This window comes from Cyprinodon tularosa, unplaced genomic scaffold, assembly GCF_016077235.1.
Source record: "Cyprinodon tularosa strain WSP-4 unplaced genomic scaffold, ASM1607723v1 ctg117, whole genome shotgun sequence".
NCBI classification, from domain to species: domain Eukaryota; kingdom Metazoa; phylum Chordata; class Actinopteri; order Cyprinodontiformes; family Cyprinodontidae; genus Cyprinodon; species Cyprinodon tularosa.
In genome coordinates this window covers 1,849,746-1,871,708 of record NW_024037970.1, presented here as the reverse complement: position 1 = coordinate 1,871,708, position 21,963 = coordinate 1,849,746, and the positions used below count along the sequence as shown (strand labels likewise).

General features: G+C 39.5%; 1 protein-coding gene across 1 annotated transcript; it reads left to right on the top strand.

Annotated features, from left to right (window-relative positions):
- Window positions 1-4,406: 4,406 nt before the first annotated feature.
- Window positions 4,407-21,901, top strand: srp72 (signal recognition particle 72). Its single transcript, XM_038308402.1, is given in 19 exon segments — window positions 4,407-4,526; window positions 7,225-7,372; window positions 7,546-7,666; window positions 10,251-10,394; window positions 13,584-13,695; window positions 13,779-13,810; window positions 14,491-14,615; window positions 14,728-14,785; window positions 14,864-14,995; window positions 15,074-15,202; window positions 17,809-17,881; window positions 18,015-18,079; window positions 18,172-18,267; window positions 19,540-19,643; window positions 19,817-19,894; window positions 20,365-20,502; window positions 20,584-20,621; window positions 20,706-20,865; window positions 21,314-21,901. Coding segments are annotated over 19 exon segments (2,037 nt in total). The 5' UTR covers window positions 4,407-4,426; the 3' UTR covers window positions 21,498-21,901.
- The last annotated feature ends 62 nt before the right edge of the window (window positions 21,902-21,963 follow it).

The window sequence follows — 21,963 nt, the reverse complement described above, 5'->3', positions numbered from 1 at the left end:
CCAACTAAATTAATTCTCCCTGGAGAATAATGTGCTGTGTACCCATAGCATGAAGTCCAATTTCGGTTAGTTCTAACAATTACACCATCCACCAGAGGTATGAACATATATGTATGCACCTATAACATGGTTTGTAGGAAACTGTAAAAGAAACTTCTAATAGGTGTTTACACCTAATGCTTACTTCTTTCCTCTCTGCTATTCCTGACAGATTTCAGGAGTACAAACTAATTATTTCTCAACAGATTCTCTCATTTCAGTTGTGTATTTCTGATGACCCCTCTTTATTTCCGATGGGCCTTTTGGCTGCTTCTCAGATTATTAGTCTTCATGATGCATTAAGTGATGTATTTGCAATTTTAGTCCAACAAACTTTAATGGTTTTCACGGCATAGTTTATCAAAGGAGCAAAGAAAAATGTATTACAAATTACAGTACACCGCACCCTTCAGATTTGCATTTATAAAACAAAACAATGAAAACCATTCTTCTCCTTTGAGTGCAGAACTATTAGGTTATTTGTGTTTTTCTATACAATAAGAAAAAGATACACTTAAGTGATGTGATAACATGAGAAAAGAAACGAGGTATGGTCATTTTTGAAAGTTTGATGAATGAAAGGAAGAATACAATAAATGAACAGATACAATAATTGCAAACTTTGTTCTAATAATGGTGAAGCATTGCCTTAATAATCATTTTACACTTCACGTTGATTGCTGAATATAGATTGGAAGCTGAGTGATTAAGTACGAATTCCAATTTTAATCTCCAGCCTTGAAGGCGTCATACGACTGCGACAATAGGGCTCGGGATCCGCTTTGCATTCTGGGACGTGGTTGCCATGTTGACGGCTACGCTAACAATTTCATAGCGCCGACATAACGTATTTGCACGAGGAAAAGCAGAAGAGAAGAACGATGTTGAAGTCCCAAAAAGGATCCGGAATTTACCGGGATACACTTAATAGAGAAGCCAGGGACCGGTATGTTGACAAAATCAGCATCATAAATAATTTGGATCCGTAAGAGCTTCCAAATAATGAGTGGAGCACCGACGACGAGTTGTTGCCACTGTTCTCCTTCTCGGACGTCTTCGGCTACCTTGTTTGTGGAGTAAGCGCATATACCTCAGAACAATACAGAAGCTACAAGTCCTTGGAGTCTCATGTGCAGTTCACCAATGGATGGGTTCAGGAGCTGCAGCTCATAAAGCCAGCAAACACTGGGAACACAGTGATACGCACCAAGGTAAGCTGTGTTCAGACGAGCTCTGACAACTGCTAGTTTAGCAACTTCTAACCGCTAGTGCTGACAACCACTGACGCATGTAATGTTCTTTTAACTAGCTGCTATGTGTTTCAAAGGTGTAGTTTGTAACGGTAACTGCCAACCCTCCGGGTTCCTCGCGTATCTGAGCCTTTTCCTGCTGCAGATGTAGGATCAACATGAACGTTAGCCAGACCCGGCTGCAGAAAGAACTTAAAGGGAGGGGGGCATTCCATTTGATTTACTTCAAGCTTAACACTAGCTTTGTGACCATTCATTCAGTGAAAGGAATCTCAAATCTTTATCAAAACATTTATTCAAATTATTTAAAAAAAAATTTAAGAATAATTTGCTGAAATAGAAATCAGCATTTGTTTGATTCTTAGTGTTAGAAAAAAATGTGTCCTGACAGGTTTTCTGAACCATCTTCTAATCTAGTCTCCCCCAGCTGCTGGTAGAAACAAGATTTTTTACCATCATTCAGAAACTGGATAGGTGTTACATCTGTATTTTGTTGAAAATCATATATTGAACATTGTTATTAATAAAATTTTAAGGAACAGATTAAATAGTCAAAGATCCGCAAAATATAAAAAAAATAAACAATAGTGCAGTGCTGTGGCCATTCAAGTTAACTCCTAGTTTGAATCAGAGTCTTTCAAAGTGAACTATTTAGAAAAATGAGTGCAGTATTGACTGCGGGTTATTAAATCTGACCTCATAAAACACTGTAACGGGTAACTTTGAGCTTAAATCATTCAGTCAGAGGTATTATGCAGGTTTAAATGTCCTGTGCTCATTTCATTTCTTTTTCTTTTAAGTGATATAACAATATAACAGCGTGGTTGTTATACTTTACTGTTGTATAACTGTGATTTATATATGTATACACATGCATGAGGGGTTGAGGTTAACGTTTGCTTTCCTGCATAGAATGAAATATAATGGTGTCCTTACCTGCATAATTTATGTCTATTTTTTTTCTCCTCAGGTCTTGCACTCTCAGCGCATTAATGAGACTCCCCTGAAGCCATGGGTCATCATAGACATTTTTTATAAAAAGCATAGTATTTTTTATTATTACATTGTATTGTTATATTTGCATATTATTGCACGTTGTTATATTATTATACAATTATAGATTATATTATTGTATATCATGAAATATTGCATCGCAGCCTTTATTTATACAATTTAAGTAATGCATATTATTATAAATACTTATATAAGAATTTGCACTAACAGTGTTTAACTGTTAATGTTTACTATAACTACAATTTGTATAATAATAATTTGCAATACCTCCACTTTCCATTTCTCCATTGATGTTTCATTAAGACCGACTTATTAATAGGATTGAACATTTTGTATAAATACATACTATGTTATTGTAAGTAATTGCACTGCATTTTCATTGCGTCCATTTTTTATTTGTAACCATTTACCTACAAGCATTCAAACTGCACTGCACTGTTCTGCACTACACTGTGTTCTCAAGTTTCACTACTTGCAAATAAACACTGAAAAGGATCTGATCGTTTGAGACCTCTTGCTTTTGGGTATGGATGCAAAACACACCTATGGCTAAAAAACAACCCACTTGTTAAATGTTTGCTTAGAGTGTATTGTTGATACAAAGAAATTGTCAATTCCATATTGAGCATCAATCTTTTCTTTAATACAGTAATTCATAAACACCAGAATAAAGTGGTTGACTTTAAGGTGTGGAAGTCCAGTGTAGTATTTCACTTTGACGGTGTCTTCCTTCAGGAAATCTTCATCCATTTTTCTCTGGCCAAGCTCACGTTTCAGGGTCTTGTTCTCCTCCAGCAGCCGGTTGATTTCAGCACGCCGGCGCTGACAGAAGTCACATTCTGTCAGCGGTGTCTGCTCAGCTCCATCCTCAGCTGGTGTCTCCACTATGGATAAAATAAGGACATCTTTTAGCTAAATGTGCATCATGCAGCTGAAAAAGCCACAGAAGCAACATACGGTGTTGAATCTGCTGGCTCTGTAAGGCTTACCGGGTCGGAACAAGGTCATCAATAGCTGTCTCATCCATCCCAGTGTAGTGATGGTGCCCAATCCGGATGCGAGGTGTACATTTCATTTGCTGGTTTTCCTGGTGACACAATTTAAAATTATTATCCACAGCAGCAGTGTTGAAAACAAATAGAACAATAATGTTATCAATGATCCTCAATATACACATTATTATATTGTATTATATGATTACATTACATTACAAGACGGCTGGTAAGCGCTAGGATCAGCAAAATTTGTAAGTGGTGCTATGACAGCTGTCAACCTCAGGGTTTTTTTTTAACATGGAGAGGGATGTCCCTGTCCTTGTAGGAACTGGCAGTGTGTTCTACCAAAGAGGATAAAATGCTATATCAAATGCTACATCAACCAACGAGGATGAAATGCTATATCAAATGCTATATCAACCAACGAGGATGAAAATGTTATATCAACAGTCTCTGGGCGCGCGTTCATGCATGTATGTGGTGCCACGGATGAAGGAAGGAAATACTGTAGGCTATAAAATAAAACCGTGCATCTTTAACTTACCAGAATGAAAATGCAGGGAACACACTCGCATTGACATCGGGATACTGTGGAAAGTTATGTTCTGTCGTCTTACAGCCGCGATCCAAGCTAGCCGACGACTCTTTGTTATCTGTGAAACTTGGTCTCCGTGTTTGCGCCTCCAGGCAGGAAAGCGTGGAAAGTTATCCCATTTTGTAGGTTTTTCCCTCGGCGATCATGTGATGCGCTGTTACAGCCCACAATACTGCAACGGTTTACCATGGTTGAAATCAAGTTACGGTGAAATTAAACGAAATAAAACACGGCTGAGAAGGAGTACAGTACGCGTTAGTCACAGGTAATAATCTAAGGAAGCCGTAAAGTGCGCCGTCAACATGGCGACCACGCAAAGTGGTGACGTCACGACGACCAAGCCCTATTTGAAATTAGAGAAAAATACATTTTTGCAAGTTTTTTCTTATTATTAAAACTGATCATATATCAATTTTTGTGTTGTTTTATTGATTTAATGTTTGAATGTAAAGTGGTGATATTATAAATTATTTGTCGTAAGACCGGAAGTGAGATATTCTACTTCCGCCCAACTATTGGTTCATTCAGCCAAAATGGCGAGCGGAGGGGTGGCCGTGGCTTCGCTGTGGACCGAAGTGAACCGCTGCGGACAGAATGGGGACTACACCCGAGCTCTGAAAGCTCTCACTAAGAGTAAGCATAGAAGCTTGGCAGGGCCTTCATGAAAACCCCTAAAATCAACCGTTAGCCGCGGTTAGCGAGATTCCCAGCTTAGCATAAGCTACATGTTAGCATGTTGACAAGCTAAAACAGGCAACTGTCAACTCTGGAAAGAGACACCTGGCTTTGGCTCGCTTGTTATTTTTTAGCCCATAGTTTTGATTAATCATCATAATAAATTGAATGTCTTGGGTGTAATTTTTGGCTAATTTTAAATGAAATGTCACTAAACTGCACCGCTTATGAATGACGTGTCCCTAGCCTGACCTGCTCGGGCTGTGAGGGGCTGATGACCACTGTCTTTATATTCTTGGACTTCTTTTTGTTACTGTCAGTCTAAAGTCATTTTGCTAAAACTGAAATAATGGATAACAGGAAAACACCTTTGATGCAAGAGCTTATTTAGCATACGTAGCTTTAGGACTTTTAACACACCAGTATTACTCAACATAATTTGAGAAAAGAGTAGCAGCAATGAAATGACAGTGAAATAAATTTTAAGTATTAGAAAATAATTGTTGGAAATGCAAAGAAATAATATTTTTTTTTATTTTAAGAAAATACCGTTTAGGTATTTAGTATAGTTTTTGTTGTTTGCTATTTTAATGACCGTTATGGGTTTATTGCCATACATTGTGTTTTCTGCACAGCTTACTGTGATCTTAAATGTTTGGGCCTCTCAAAACTTTATGAAGAATGGATTTCAAAAGCAGGGAAAGTTTAATCAACTGGCCAAAGACATTATTTGCATCTAGTGCTTGTTTAAAAGTCACTTTAACCTTCAATACCCTTCATCAAATGAAGTTTGGAATAACATGAATTCAACACACTGTAGTAAACAGAGAAATGGAGGCAGATGATCTTTCAGTCATCAATGCACACATTCAGCGACACACAGGAGCTCTTTCAAGCTGGGCACCATTTTATTCACAACACCTGTCCCATTAACCAGGAATCAGAATCAGAAATACTTTAATAATCTCAGGGTCGAAATAACTTTTGTTACATTAATCCATCTGTAATAGAGTGACTATAGGACCAGTTTGATATAACACAATAATTTTCTACAATATATAATTAAGGGGTCCCCGCTGCATTGAAATGGCTAAAGCCCATGAATACCCTTATTTTGGAGACTCAAAGTTCTGTAGCTGTTGAAGTGCAAATAAGTTTTTGCAAATTAAGTTTTGCACTGAGGTACATGCATATAGTAATGAAAAAAAGTTAGCATTTGGTGGGTTGTGATTTACATTTTCAGGGTGTCTGAGCCCCAAAAAACTGGGCGCCAGACTTAAATCTGAGAACTTGACAAACATCTCCTTCCGAGATTAGTGTAAAATCCTGGGGTCCATTTCACAAAGCAGGTTTACTGAAAACTAAGTTTTAAATAAAAGCTAAAATCAGGGAAACCGAGTGAGTTTTCCTTTTCACAAAGAGAGTCCTTTACCTCTGTTTCAGTCACCATAGTAACATTCTTCCCAGAGCTAACCTAGTCTGGAGCAGGTTTTGTTTAGTAAACTGTGTATCCTCTGTCTCCACTCTCCTTACAGCCAATCACATTTTTTGATCTCCTGTTACCTGTTATTATGGTGTTTCGTCAAATTGGGGATCGGCTGATAATGGCTTTTCATGCTTGTTAAAGCACTAACCTTTGAACTTTGAGTGGACGTACTTGGAGTTGATTAAACTAACTCACAGCAGCCTTTGTGAAAGCAAAATTTCAGAGTTTCAAACCTTAGGCTTGATCAATTTAGAGTTGAGGATTTGAGTCTGAGTTTGTTAAATCTGCTTTGTGAAATGGACCCCTGGTCAAAATTAGGTTATTTTTGCTGTTAAAAAGGAAGTGCTCCTCTCCATACTTGCAAGCTGTTTTATCAGTGCTAGGAACTAGCTGCAAGTAAGTAACTAGGTGCAACTAGCTAAGCAGATGGTCGATTCTTGGTGCCCATATCAATTTAAAACAGACTGGACCAATTACAGCTGGGAGTTAACGCTTGTGCAATTACCCATAACGCATCAGCACATTTCTGTAACCGTAGCAGTTAAGCCTGTAGCCACAAAGGAGGAATGCTTGAATAAAGCTTTTCTGAATGAGCTGGATTTATCTTTGATATTTCAACAACTGGCTGCTAAGAGCTTTAATTGAAAAGAAAGGGCTTTTTTGCATGACATTTGTATCGATCTGATTGGCTCTAATCTGTTTCTGATGACTGCTAGTTCCTCCCTGGTCCCACCTTTGAAATCGGGAGCCTTTCCAGATTGATGCGGCATGTAAATGGCCTCAGTCAGTCTGGTTATTCAGGCTACTATTCTCTACTGGAAAAACAAAACAAAGAAAAACCCCTTACACTTCTGATGTTTCTTCTCTGCTTCATTTTAACATCAATCTTGCAATGCTTTGGTAAATCTGTCACATGACTGAATAGATACCAATCAGCCAGCCTCCTCACCAATCACACACGCAACAAGATTGGAATAAATATTGGTTATCAGTGTAGTTTAATCTCTAGTATAGAACTTAAAAAAAGACTAACATCAGACTCTAAATCAGCAAGAAAAATGACATCTCAAACCACCGATGGTTCACACACATCCTCAGTGATCTCATATCAATCTGATTTTTTTTTTTATTACTGTTTAGTAATGTGTTACCTCCCTCTCTCTGCCATAGTTCTCCATGAGAACAGGGACGATGTGACGGCTCTTCACTGTAAGACCGTTTGCCTCGTCCAGAACGGGAGCTTCAAGGAGGCACTGAATGTCATGAACACCCACTCCAAAGTCCTTGCGAGGTAAAGGACTGTTACACTGCTAAATAAGTTCTGTTACATCTTTTAAAGAACAATGATGAACCTGTACCAGATACACAGGATGACAAGGAACTTTCTGCTGATAAGCAAGATGTGATTTTGACTGTTTGTATCCAGTGTTGTCAGAATTTCATAAAACTGGTTAAAAGATGTTTGTTTTTGTTTTTTTTTGTTTTTTGTAGTGAGGTTGTATTTGAGAAGGCGTACTGCGAGTATCGGCTGAACAGAGTGGAAAGTGCACTGAAGACCATTGAAAGTGCCACTGAGCAGACAGACAAGCTGAAGGAACTTTATGGTCAAGTGGTAAGGCCATTCTACTTTTGTCTTTTTGTCAAGTTCCCCTTTAATTTGTCCTGTTTTGACACTTAAAAGGAATGGATGCATCTATGCAGATTTTAACCAATTTCACTGAAGAGACTAAGCTGTCATCTTCATTCATCTTCCATTATTTAATGGTCCAGAACTGGGTAAAAAAAAAAAAAAAAACCTTTAAAGAAGCCCAAAAAAAGAAAAAAAAAAGAAATATTTGTAATATTTCTTGTTCTTATATTTGTAATAAGAACAAGAAAATCACCACATTAAGTCAGTTTTTTACCATCAGAAATGTGGGACAGCCCACAAAGTATAACGAGCACATTGAAAACGTCACCTTTACGCATGGGACCGGTCATATTATTCCTCATAAAGTCTCGCTGCTGTTGGTTAAGTTCACATGCAATGTGTGGTTTTCTAACCAATGAAATTACCTATAAAACAAAGGTAACCATGGCTAATTTGAATAGTGCATCCCAGATATATCACTGGACATAAACGGCACACAGGCAGATCCAATAGGGGGTTTTCAGGTGACGTCACGCTCACGTGACTACTCAGCGCGTCCGCCATATTGGGTGGCAGCCTTAGGCAGTATTGACAGTGAAAAATGGTGAAATCGTGTGTAATTGTTGGTTGCACGGCCCGTGGAGGTGGAGATCAATGCTCTTTCTATCGCATACCAGCCGTAATCGTGAATCAATGTGAAAAAACAAAACAGCTATCTGAACAACGCCGTCACCTATGGCTGACACGGATATCCAGGTCAGATTTGGACGGTTTTAAGCTGGAACACGCCAGAGTCTGCAGTGCTCACTTTGTCACAGGTAATTAACTGTCAAGCATTTAAAACATGTAAGAATATATTAATAATAGGGCTTGGGCGTCATGACGCATTACTTTCCGTGGCCGCAATGTTGACTGCCTCCGCCGCCGCTACTCAGACTACTGCCTATGACTACCACGTACTGGACTCCCTCTCTCAGCCGTGTTTTAATTTGATTAATTTCACCTTAACTTGATTTCAACCAGCGGGAAAAGGCTCAAATATGTGAGAAACCCGGAGGGTTTAGGGAGGTTTGGCAGTTAACGTTACTAACCAAACCTTTGAAACACATAGCAGCTAGTTAAAAGTACATTACATGCCTGAGTGGTTGTTAGCACTAACGGTTAGCACTGTTTGCTGGCTTTATGAGCTGCAGCTCCTGAACCCATCCATTCATAAACTGCACATGAGACTCCAAGGACTTGTTGGTGCACCGCCGGCCGTTAGCCACCTAGCATAGCGAGCCCTGCGTCGGATTGTTTACATTTTTACCATCTTATTAAAACTCACCCGTCCACGTATGATGGCGATTTCCTTCATGTACATCAGTTCGACATCTCGTACCCAACCAGATGTGAACTGGTTGTGCGCCTCTAGACCCTTGTACGCTCTCATTTCCTCAAGAGTGTGCAGAGGGTTTTCACTGAACACCGGGTAATGAACTATGTCACCGTGCTCTACATTTGGCCAATCATCTGGATTAGTGCTAAACAAGGCACCGTGGAGGGCATAGGGGTCCATATGGTCGATCACGGAACATTTCCTCAGATATGTTCCATGATCTGGTGGCTCTTTCGTGCTGGCGTACTTATCCATTCGCGACATGATACGATAATATGCCACCCAAGACTGCGGACCGGAAGCTGGCCAGTGACGTCACTGAAAACCCCCTATTCTGGCTCGTTGCACACTTTTAGATAATTAGATGGAATTTTAGAAAAATAAAAAAATAATTACGTCAAAAATGTTTTGTGGCCATCAAAATGCTTTACTGTGATTTTTCTGGGTAAAATTGTTATGTAAAAGCATTATGCCCAATTTTGAATAATACGGCACATTTGGAGAGGTTTGGAGATGCTGCTGACACCAGAAGTTAAAAGTCTCCTATCTCTGTAACTGTTATACCTAAAAGTCTGAAAGTTTCTGAAGTTGTTGTTGACATTATGTACAATAAATGTAATGTAATGACACATGTCTATTGTCAAGCATTTTTTTTTTGTTACTGCTATTCAAAAAAGACCTACTATTTGTGAGAGCAAGACAGAAGTCTCTGTCTTACTAGCTGCCTTTCTAGACTTATCCAGCTCTTCATGACTTCCCACATGAGCAAAAGTGACACCAAAGACCACTTGCTTTGTCTGCCACTTGTGTTCTTCTATGTCCCTCTTTATGGTCTGTGTAGCAAGTGTTTTTTTTCCCCATCTTCCCTGATTGTTCCTCTTGCACATCAAATGCATGTCTTTTCTCTATTTGTTTACCCTTCTTTTCTGATTCGACTCTTCTTTTAGGCTATTTTCCTTCTGTAGAGTCAGTGTTCATGCAGTCTGTGTTGTTGTCCATTATGCATCATTATAATACCACATAATTACTCGCAGAAGTTTCAACTTAATCTTAATGGTGGCATAATGCAGACATAGAATATGTTCTTAATGTCCAGCATAATGACTGTTACTGGTAAAGTGTGGTTTAATTTTTCCTGTTTAAATGCTGTCAGTATGTCAGCTGATCTGAGCTCCTCTCCTTGTGTAGCTGTATAGACTGGAGCGCTACGATGAGTGCAAGACGGTTTACACAGATCTGATCAGGAACTCCCAGGATGAGTATGAGGAGGAGAGGAAGACCAACCTCGCTGCGGTGGTGGCTGCGATGAGTCAGTGGGAGAAGGCGCCGATGGTAATCCTCATACATCCACCCCCTCTAATTTCTTCTTTCAAGGTTTTCCTTTGAAACCCATTCTCTCTACCAATCAAATATGAATGAAAAGAACTTAAACAATTACAGTTTAGGAAGTATAAGTATTTCTAAAAACAAATGTTTTCTGCCGCAGTACGTCAGCCTTTGGATCCATCTCTTGGATCTCCTTCCCTGTTTTATGTCATTTTAGAAAACCCGGGAACAAGATGTTCATCAGTGGTTTGAATCATATTCTACACCCCAAAATGCACCAAACCATGAACAGGGGTGAAAGTACTTAAAGGTACACTATGCAACCGGTGTTGATTTTCCAGCGAGGCTCCCCCCAGAGGGCGAAAGTAAAAGTGCACTGTCGTAAATATGCACAGCTGTTCTCCTGGTTTCTCCGTCAAGCCAGGCGCGGTTGTTTTGAGCTTAGCAGACAGGCGAATGGAACGAATGACTAATGCTGCGTTCACACCGCAGCTGGCGCGACAGAAGCAGCGAGTTTACATGCAACGTAACGTCAAGGCGCAGCAAAAGGTCCCGCGGCGCGTTTTGAGCAGCAGGCGCAGCACGTCTGAGCAGCTGAAGCAGCGCATCGGGCGCGTTTAAGCATCTGACGCAGGGAGAGAGACAGCGCTGATGATCACTCCTCTTAAACAGTTTATTGACGCCTAAATTAACTTAAAATGCAGAAATCTGCCGGCAGAATATGCAGTTTGGATTATTTAGATGAAAAACACCTACCAGCTGCTGTGGTGAACCGCGAGGAGGCGCCCAGGCCAGAGGCTGCTGATGAAGGGATCCCTACTGTCGGCGCACCGCTGGTATGTGGGGGTCTGAGCGGCTCCGACAGAAAAAATATTGAAGGCAGGATAATAATCTGAATGAACTGACTGCACTGATTACGTTTTCAGGTGTATTTTCTCACTTAAACACATATTAAAACTACTTTATTCCCACTGATCACAGCAAATATAGCTGGAAGGCAGAGAAAGGATAGTGAAGCTCCGCCCAACGCGCGTCAGACACACAGCAAAGCTGCTTCAGCCGCGCGTCAGAACTAACTGGTACAAGCAGCAAAAATGAAGCAGCAGACGCGATTTTGCTGCGTCCGATGTGAACGTAGCATAACTGCACAAAGATCGCCACTGTGCTAGCAACGAGCATGCTTTTAACTGGGGGCGTCTAGCAGTTCTCGCCGTAAAGCAAGACTGACTCTCACGAGACTTCTGAGCCTGTGGGTGCGGGTCGGTGCTCCTGCAATTGCAAGTGCGGTATTTCCCCCACAGACCACCAGGGCGGCCGAGAATACCTTTGTTCAACCTGAAATGAATCATTTAATCATCTATAACGTTATGGAACACATTAATTAACTGAAAAATGTTGCATAGTGTGCCTTTAATGCTACGTTCAGACCACAAGCGCTGGAAGCAACAAAAAAGCTTCTGCTGCTTCATTTTTTTATGCTTGTTCACATTAAGTTAAGACGCGCTTCAAGTGCATCTTTGACGCTCCTGAAGCGCATCCAGTAAAGTGCGTCCAGATGCGTCTGATCCTTCTGCTGCTCCTGTGTTCAATGGTAGAGAGCAGCTTTGCTATGTTTACTGTTATAAGTGGGTAAAAAGTAGTTTTAATTAGCCTGATAAACCAGAATAAATGCGAGATTAAATGTGTAATTTAGTCTGGCACCGATGAATGAGACATTGGAAGATTGTTGATGAGAGCAACCCGTTGTTTTTCAAACCATGTCTGTGCCTATTGGTCAACGCTCTGACCAATGAGCGCAACTGACTGTGACGTAGTAAGCATGACAGAAAGCTGGTGAGGGAGTGTAAACAAACAGCCTGTCGGTAAAACTGCAAATATTTCCTTAGAAATCAATGAGCATAGAGCCTCTTCCTGCTCACGTTTGAAAGAAAAACCCCAAGTCTTATCCTTCCAAAGCTGAGTCAAAAATCGCCGTCATAACCAGCGGTCCTTCACACACGACCATGCCAAGAGAGGGCCGCTGCAGACGGGCTGCGGTTATCCCTGGCTGCCGTTAGCCTCGGAGCTCCGCTGGTTGCCGCTGTCCTCTCAACTTCAGAAATAGTTTTTTTAAATACGCATTAAATCTGTAAATGGACCATACAGTAGTGCTTTAAAGTATAATATTCTTGCCTCAAATAATCAAAACGTATTTTTATTGAACAACAGCAACAGAAAAGAGAACTTTTAACTTTCAATGGAGCGCTCCATTGAAAGCTGCTGCTGCCGCAGTGCATGCTACTGTTCAATAGTTGTCGCCATCCTCCTTGTTGTGCTTTCTCCAGCGTCGTGCAGCTTTGTCGTCACGCCCTCCAAACTCTGTCCGTTTGCATCCAGAAATTCAAAACACATTGTGATTGGCCCGCCAGTTCTTGGGCCTGGGGCATTGATCGAGGCTAGAAAACTCACAGGCAAATATGATTTTGGCCACTGGCGGGTGGGGCTAGTTCACTAGGCTAAGTTTTAATACGATTTTAAGTGAGAAAGTCCACCTGAAAACTTAATCTGTGCGGTCAGTTTATCAAGGTTACGATGCTGCCTTCAAATAGTTTTTTAGTGTCGGAGCTGCCTGGCGGTGCTCTGTCCTTGGAAATTACCTTCAACAGCAGCCTCTGGCCTAGTCACTTTACAGTTTTCTGCTACTGTTTGCAGCAGCTGGAGGGCGTTTTTTATGTACATAATCCAAACTTTAGGCAACAGAATAATAAAATCCAACATATTTAGGCGGCAGGTTTCGACTTTTTAAGTCAATTTAGGTGTGAATAAACTGTTTCAGAGGAATGATCATAGCTACCTGCATCAGCAGTGCTGTGTCTGTCTCCCTGCCAGCTCTCAGATCAGCTTCTCAGATTGGTTGATGTGGCGCGTCCAGCAGCAAAAGTTCACTTTTCCAACTCCAGCAGCTTCTTGATTCGTAATGTTTAACACGCTGCCACATCTGCACCGACGCGCTGCTTCTGGACCTTTTGCCGCGCCTTGATGCGCATCAACCATTGACTATGCATGTGAACTAGCTGCTTCTTCTGCCTCTAGCTCGTGCGGTCTGAACGTAGCATAAGGCCACCTCCTTAAACTGCTGCTGTCCTCTGAGCATTACAGTGATTATATTTTCTTTGTTTCTTAAATTTATCTGCAGTCGTTCTTCTTTCTTTGTAGGAGGATCTGGGACTTCCTGAGACGACATATGAGCTCTGTTACAACACTGCCTGCGCTCTGATTGGTCAAGGACAGCTGACGGAGGCCTTTAACAAACTACAGCAAGCAGAAGGTCTGCATGTCTTTTAATTGTTCAGACAGCTTAAGTCAGCAGAGTTTGACATTAACGGGAAAATGTTTTGTTTTGTTTTACAGAGCTTTGCAGAGTTTCATTGGCAGATGATTCTGTAAGTCTTTGGTTTTATATTTATCCTAATAACACAATGGAAATAATTTCCCACATGATGGAAAGTTAAACATGTCAGTTATTCCCGTAAATATGTAATCTTTGAAATTGATAAGAAAATAATGAGAACTTTGGGAAAGTTTTTTCTTTTTCTTTTTTTTTCCTTAAAGGTCGTATTAGGCTAATCGTTAATTAAGGGGAATAAATATAGATTTTTTTTTTTTTTTACACTTTTTTACTAGTTTTTTATTATTTAAATTCTGCTAATTTTAAACCAATCTTTTTTTTTTTATCAGTCTTGATTCTGATAGTTTGATCTAATTATAAATTAGATTCTCTCCTTCAGTAGCTGTAAAGCCTGCTGTTTAGTATGCTCCTTACACACAGTCCTTTTCCTGTTGTTTTTTTAAAACAAAGCCTTAAAGGGTTCCCAGACCTGGTTCATCATCCCCGATCTTCCAAACTTCAATAAAATAAATTTTTAGATATGTATTTGTTGCTAAAACAGTGTATGTCATATCACAACTAACACGCACAGCCCTGCAGGCTGCAGCTTCTTGGGCTTTATCTTCAGAAAATGTGTGCATTGATGCTGAAAGCTGGTCAGGAAATCACTACTGCTTATTACTGATTCTCAAATTAGATTTTTCCCACTAGATAACTATCATTTGTCTGTTTTAGGATGTGACTGAAGAAGACATCGAGTCGGAGCTGGCAGTCATCCATTCTCAGATGGCGTACATCATGCAGCTACAGGGCAGAACAGATGAGGCTTTGCAGCTCTACAACCAGGTCATCAAGCTCAAGTGAGTTCAAGCAGCGCAAACTGCCCAAAACCATGTCTTCGAAACTTCTTTCTGATGAGCATTTTGATAAAATGTCAAGTAGCTGATCCATGATGATCTGATATGACTTCAGGCCTTCTGATGTTGGGCTTCTGGCTGTGACGGCCAACAACATCATCACAATCAATAAGGTAGGGTTAAAGCTGGCTGAAAATGTTACTCCTTAGAACAACCATAAACGCCTGTTTACACTCTTCCTGTTGTCCTAGGACCAAAATGTGTTTGACTCAAAGAAAAAGGTGAAATTGACAAATGCAGAAGGGGTCGAATACAAGCTGGCAAAGAAGCAGCTGCAGACCATCGAGTTCAACAAAGCCCTACTGGCCATGTACACTAACCAGGTATGTGTGCTCTAATGTTATTACATTTACAGTTAATATTTCTGTATTAATGAGGGCTCGATGTCTGGATTTCAACAGGCCGACCAGTGCAGGAAACTCTCATCAAACCTTCAGTCTCAGAATCCAAGTCACCCTCGACCAGTCCTAATCCAGGCCGCTCAGCTGTGCAGAGAGAAGCAGCACAGCAAGGCTGTGGAGCTCCTGCAGGTACCCACCCCACTCTCTGCTGCAGAGTCACATCCTTCACTTCTGTGAAATGTTGAAGCATTGGTTTTATTGGATTATTTATTATTATTCGATTATCTAAAAAATCGATTAATCTGTCGATTAGTGAATTTCCCAATTGTGAGATCAATAGAGTTCTTTGCTATTATTTTTTCAATTAATCGATTAATAATGGTATAGCCAAAGGGTCCTTAAATAAAATTTTTTTTATGAATATAAACCAGGGAAAACTAAAACTTTTCCACTTAAGGAGTTTGGGATAGAGCTTATTGACAGACAAAAACGTTTTTTAATCTTTAATGCAAAATGTTTACTTTACTTTTTACAATTTTGATATAATTACTGATCTAAGTGGGTTCCTCTGTCAGCTAAAGGCATGTTAACACTGAATTGATTACCAAATTGGTTGATTTTTCAAATAAATGAATAATCATGATTATTATTTCAGCTCTCTCTCGTTAAATATTAATATGCTTAAAAAGTGGATTTAGGTTGATAATTCAATTTAAAAAAAAAGGGTATATGTTAAAGATTCAGCACACAGAGGGATACATTTTAAGTGTTTATTACCGTTCACAGCAAAGTGTTGCACATAAGAAAAACATTGCAAGGTGATTAATTATGACAGTGAGCTCATTCAATAATTATTAAATAAGAATAATAATAAAAAAAGCAACTAAGAAAGGAAAGTTGTAATACAGATTTAAGCTACTAAGGTTTGGATGGCACAGTCAGTAGCAGCTCTGACCAAATGTTTTTAATCTCATCTTAAAACTGCTGACGGTTTCAGCACTTTTTCAGTTTTTGTATTTTTGGGGGGAGTTTATTTCAGATTAATGGAAGGTAAGAATTTAAAGCTGCCTTTTCAGATTTTGTTCTGGGTCTGAAACTTGAGCAAGAAGATCTGAGAGGTTTGGGTGGTTGATCCTCTGAAAAAGGCTGTAATGTATTTTGGAGCTAAACCATTCAGTGATTTATAGAGCAAACATAAGTATTTTAAAGTCTGTTCTCTAAGATACGGGTAGCTAGTGGAAGGACTTTAAAACTGGGCTGATGTCCTCTACATTATTAGTTTTAGTGAGGACACATGCAGCAGTATGCTGGATCAGCTGCAGCTGACTAATCAATTGCTTAGGCAGACCTGTAAAGAAACCTTTGTAGTGATCAATTCTACTAAAAATGAAAAAAGTAGGAATTAGTTTTTCAAGCTCCTTCTGAGACATTAGTCCTTAATCCTGTTCTGTAGTTGACAGAACAACTGTAATCGAGTTTTTTTTTTCTGTGAAATTGAGAAATATTGTCAAGATTAGTTTTAGTTGGAGATAACTTTGGCACAGGACTCGATATGGATATACAGACTGCCCCTTTAATCGTTTAGTTTGTTTTTCAGTGAAGGAATTAGAATATTTCTCACAGGTCTGGGTTGAGTGGAGTTCAGACGCTACAATAACAAGAGGATTTGATAAACTGTCGACTGACAAATGGGAACAAGCATTGTTAATGTTTTTAGTTTTAAGGCTCTCTTGCAAGTTACATCTTAAGTAAATCTGGAGTCTAGACTTTTGACTCCTGACTGGTGGAGCACTTCTCCACTGAGACTTTTTCTTCTTAATAATAACCTTTACTTGGAGTGATTAAATCAGTGAGTCTGGGATAGGGTTGTCACGATACTAAACTTTTCAACTCGATACTGATACTAAGTAAAATATTCGATACTCGATACCCTTTTCGATACCACAAGAATAAAAACAAAGACTCTGAAATTCAACAGAAATATTTTCATTACTAAAAAAAATACAAGAAATAAATAAAAAACAATAAGAGTAATATTTTGATATATTGTATGCTGTGCACAATATTAAGCAAGCTAAATAAAAAACGTACAAAATGAAAATTAAGTGTTCCTTCCTTGGCTATGTTTTGCAGACATAACAATGACACTAGCCCAACCAGTTAAACAAAAATAATTCTCAGCAGCTGCACCTGTTACAAAAAAAAGTCTGAAACTGAAAAATGCACAGAATTATTCAATCACACAGTGTTCAGAAAGTGCATTTTCCTCTATCCTGCACTTTAGATGGCGGTATCGATACTTTTGAAAATGAGTATTTTATTCGGATACAACGTTTCAGTATCAATACTTTTTTGAGTATCGATACTTTTGACAACCCTAGTCTGGGATTTTACCAGATTATCTGCAGAGTTGGAGAACAAAGTAGCGGTAGACGAGTAAATCTGGTTAAAGTTTGAATGGATAGAAGTCTCCACTGAAACACGTGTGTGTTCATAGTAACTTATTATTAACCTGGTGATGTATTATATTATAATCAGAATTAAAGCATTAAATATCACTTTAAGAATCAAGTCTCTACATCAGTGGATTTTCTCGTTTTGAACTGAATTACTGAAAGCAACAAACTAAGAATAATATCTATTCAAAGTCAAAAGTGAAATCTACTCCTCACAGGAAGCCCCAGTTTGTGTCATTAGATTAGAGCCCATGAAACCAAATAAATGTCTGATTGCACTTAATGCAATTTACTGAATTTAATTTTATATGTATGTGGAATTTTGTATTTTTTTTGCAGCAATTCTCAGAGCAGAACCCAGAGAGTGCATCTGGCATCAAACTGACAATGGCACAACTGTATTTAGTTCAAGGTACTGACCCACTCTCACACATCCAGAAAAACTTTCCATCTTTTTTCAACATTTATGGGCAATATAATTGTTTGGCTTTATGGTATTTCAATGTGTAGCTCTGTAGATGCTTATAGTGAAACTTCCTCTGCAGGTCACGTTACAAAAGCATGTGACGTCCTCAGATCCATTGAAGAATTCAAGCACAAAGCAGGAATGGTATGAACATTTAATTTTCTTTATGAACATCAAATCTCATGGTAAAGTAATCTGGTAGATTTTTGTTGTTTTACTTAAAATGTGTGTTTTAGGTTTCAGCTCTGGTAACCATGTATTCCCATGAGGAAGATATCGACAGCGCCATCGACGTTTTCAAACAAGCTATAGAGTATTATCAAGCTGAACAGGTTTGGTTTCTCTATCAATTTCATATCACATTATTTTCTATTATCCTTTAGCAATCTTTTTAGCCTTAATGGGGCCTCCGACTTCTGCCTTTAGCTCATCCTATTAGATGTGACTAAAAGAAAAATCCCATCAAACAGCTGATATTGTCACAGACATTCAGAGGAACGAAAGCTCTGTCTTACTGGATTAAAAAATTATATAATGCAGGGGTTTCAGACGACTGATCCACAATCATTGAAATGTGATCCCTAATGAATATAGGGGGCCAAAATTTGTGGTAAGAAAATGGATAAATATGAATTCCCCAAAATTAAATGTAGTATGAAATAAGCCCCGCCCCCTCAGAACAGGAAGTCACAATTTTCACTCCTGGTCCCTCTCTGTTCTGCTTAACCTAATCAACTTAAAACTGTGTCAGCTGACAGAAAAGGTGTTGTTCTAACTTATTTTGAGGCAAAGAGTTTTAGTTAAATGGTTTTGCCATATGGTCATGGCAAAGTGATGTGTTTCACCATTACCATACATTTGGCTCTTATTTCCTCGTTAAAATTCTGATCTGCACGGAAATCTCTTGGAATGATCTTAGTCCGACCCCACACAGGAATCCAGTCCAATATGTTGTGAGGATGGCTTAATTTATCTACAGCGCCCCCTAGAAACACTAAAACAAGCAGCCTCAAGCCATGCTTGCACTGAGGATTATGAAACTGTGCACACATGTATAAGTCCCTAGGACCTACTAAAAAAGTCTCTTAGAGCCATGGCCCAAGCCGCACAGGAAGGTGGCCATTTTAAACCAAACCATAGCTTAGATTTTTAAACCTTCCTAGCCAAAGCTGTGGTTTTCCGCTGCTTGTCAAGTGGTGAAGTGTGGAACTTGGCTTACGTGGTCGCGATATAGGCTGAGCTGCGAGGGTCGTCCAACGCCGCTTGCGTCTTAAATGTATTTATCGATCTAATACATGATTTAAATATTACAATTCAAAGTGCACAATGAAATTAATTGTCCCTTTACATAATTAAAATGCATTTAAATGAGTTACAACAACAGAAGCACCAATAATTCTGGGAGCAGTGGCTTATGTGAAGTGGATCCTTGTGTTTTAGATTATGCTCCTGTGGGATAGGCATTTTTGAGGGTTTATTTTACAGCTTTATCAGTGCAGCTAATAACAGACTATAGATGGTTACTGCTGGGATGATGTTTGAGTTCAGGGTGTCTTGGTTTGCAGTCATTTTTATGTTTTTTTATTTTTTTGTTTCCTTCACAGCCTGGATCTGCTGCACATTTGGCTCTGGTACGCGAAGCTGCAAACTTCAAACTGAAGCACGGACGGAAAAAAGAAGCCATCAGTGATCTGGAGCAGCTGTGGAAGTGAGTCCCTGCAGAAACACTAGGGTTGTTTTTTTTAGCTTGACAATTAAAAGTACTTCTGTAATATAAGTGTTAATGATCTGTTTTGTGCATTACAACCAAGATAATATTTAGATTCCAATCTGTTGTTTTATTTGCAGTAAACAGGGCTTCTATTCTGTGCTTTTTAACAGACAAAACACTAACGATGTTCACACACTGGCTCAACTGATCTCCGCTTATTCTCTGGTGAACACGGATAAAGCCAAATCGTATCCTTTGACATGGAACTTACTGGTCTCAGTTCTACTTTCCCCTTAAAGCTGCAAATAAATAAAGATTTGTTGTTTTTTCTTGCTTGCCATAATAATTTGTTATTCTTACGAATTCAATTCAATCAAGTTTATTTTTATAGCGCCAGTTCACAACACGTCCTCTCAAGGCACTTTACAACCAGATCATACAGTCATATTGATTCAAAGTTGACCATCTAAGGAAAACCAGTCGATTGCATCATTGACTCAAAGGCAATCCCTCTCACCAAGCATGCTTGTAGCGACAGTGGAGAGGAAAACTCCCTTTTATCAGGCAGAAACCTCTAGCAGAGGTTTCGCCAAAGAAGAAAAACAATCATGTTACAAGTTGTATTTTCCAGCAATTATCTCTGGTTCAGTATTTCTGAGCTTCAGTAGAAGAGCAGTGCCTCACAAATCTGTTCAGAGTCCTTAGCGTTTTTCTCCAGTCTCAGCAAGCACCTGCCGTCTGCAGACGCCATGTCTTTCAACGTTGACGTGGACGAGCTGGAGAACTCTCACGGTGCCACTTATATCAGGAAAAAAGCTGGTAAAGTGGTCGGAGAAAACATCCCCAAGGAGTCAGGGTAAGTTCTCAAACATATATCCTAATATTTAACTGGAAAACTTAAATACTGATTAGTTCATAAAGTTGTATTTTGCTGCAGCCAAGGTGAGATCAAAAAGAAGAAGAAGAAAAAGAAAGGTATGTCGACATTCTGTTAGCAGCCCGTCCTAGACGTTCATGTTCCTCTCGATGTTGCTCACCTAAAATCATCTTCATCTTTAGGCAAACTGCCGAAGAACTACGACCCCAAAGCGACGCCGGACCCTGAGAGGTGGCTTCCAATGAGGGAACGCTCCTATTACAGAGGCAAGAAGAAGGGAAAGAAGAAGGAGCAAATAGGAAAAGGCACGCAGGGAGCGACTGCAGGAGCTTCAGCCGAGCTGTGAGTGAACCCACCTGAGATCATCACCTTCATTATGGAACCTCAAAGGCCCGTTTCCTCTACTGAGGAAACTCAAAATAGACAAGAAGGGTTTTTACACGCCATAAAACCTGTAGAACTTCTTAAAAAGCAGTTGCATTTCACACACTGTTTTTAAGAAGCAACTTTGAAAGCATTACTGTCCAAAAGAAGATGGATGCTATGATAAAAGTACATAAAAGTACATACATGTACATTCTGATACATTAAATGCAAAAAAAAGGCTAAGAGAAAAAAGATTGATTGTCCACTCCTTATTAAAAATGAACCCCAAAATAGTGCAGGAGAATTTTGATTCCTAGGTTCCAACCTTTGTGTTTGTCCTCCCCCGATGATCCTCTGCTGGTTTAAAACCTCAGTGTAATCAGCTGTTCTGATCGAACCAAAGCGTTGCTGTCGTCTTTTTCAGGGATGCCAGTAAAACAGCCAGCAGCCCGCCAACATCCCCAAGACCAGGCTCTGCGTCCGGCTCATCGGCGGCCCCCAGCGGCAGCGGCGTGGTCCCTCCACGACAGCAGAAACCTTCATCATCAGGGGCTACACGCAAAAAGGCACCACAGAAGAAGAAGAAGGGAGGCAAAGGAAGCTGGTAGACCAGCTTTGAAGCAGCGGAGATGACAGGAGGGTTCATTTCAATGTTTGTATTATTTCCCCTCTTCTGGTCGTGTATCCAGATGAACAAAAGCCTACTGTCTGCTGTCCTGCAGCTGTCTCTTATTTTAATGAAATCACATTCAACAACTGAAGGACGCTCAGTCGGATTTATTTCTTTTTATTTTTATTTTTTTGGAAACAGTGTTTATGTTTTCATTTATCTCAGAACCAGAGTACGTCAAACACAGCTGAACTATATATTTGCATTAAATGTGCAATAAATGGTGAAAGGTGTATTTTTCTAACCCTGTATGAGAGTTGTTCTGTATTTTACAGCTTGAGGAAAATAAATTAAAATGGGCTTTAACCATCAATCACATTAAAATCAAGTTTTTTTACTCATGTTACCTGTTTAGAACCTGTTTTTTTATGGCTCTTCATAACATCCCTTTTCAGACCGACACA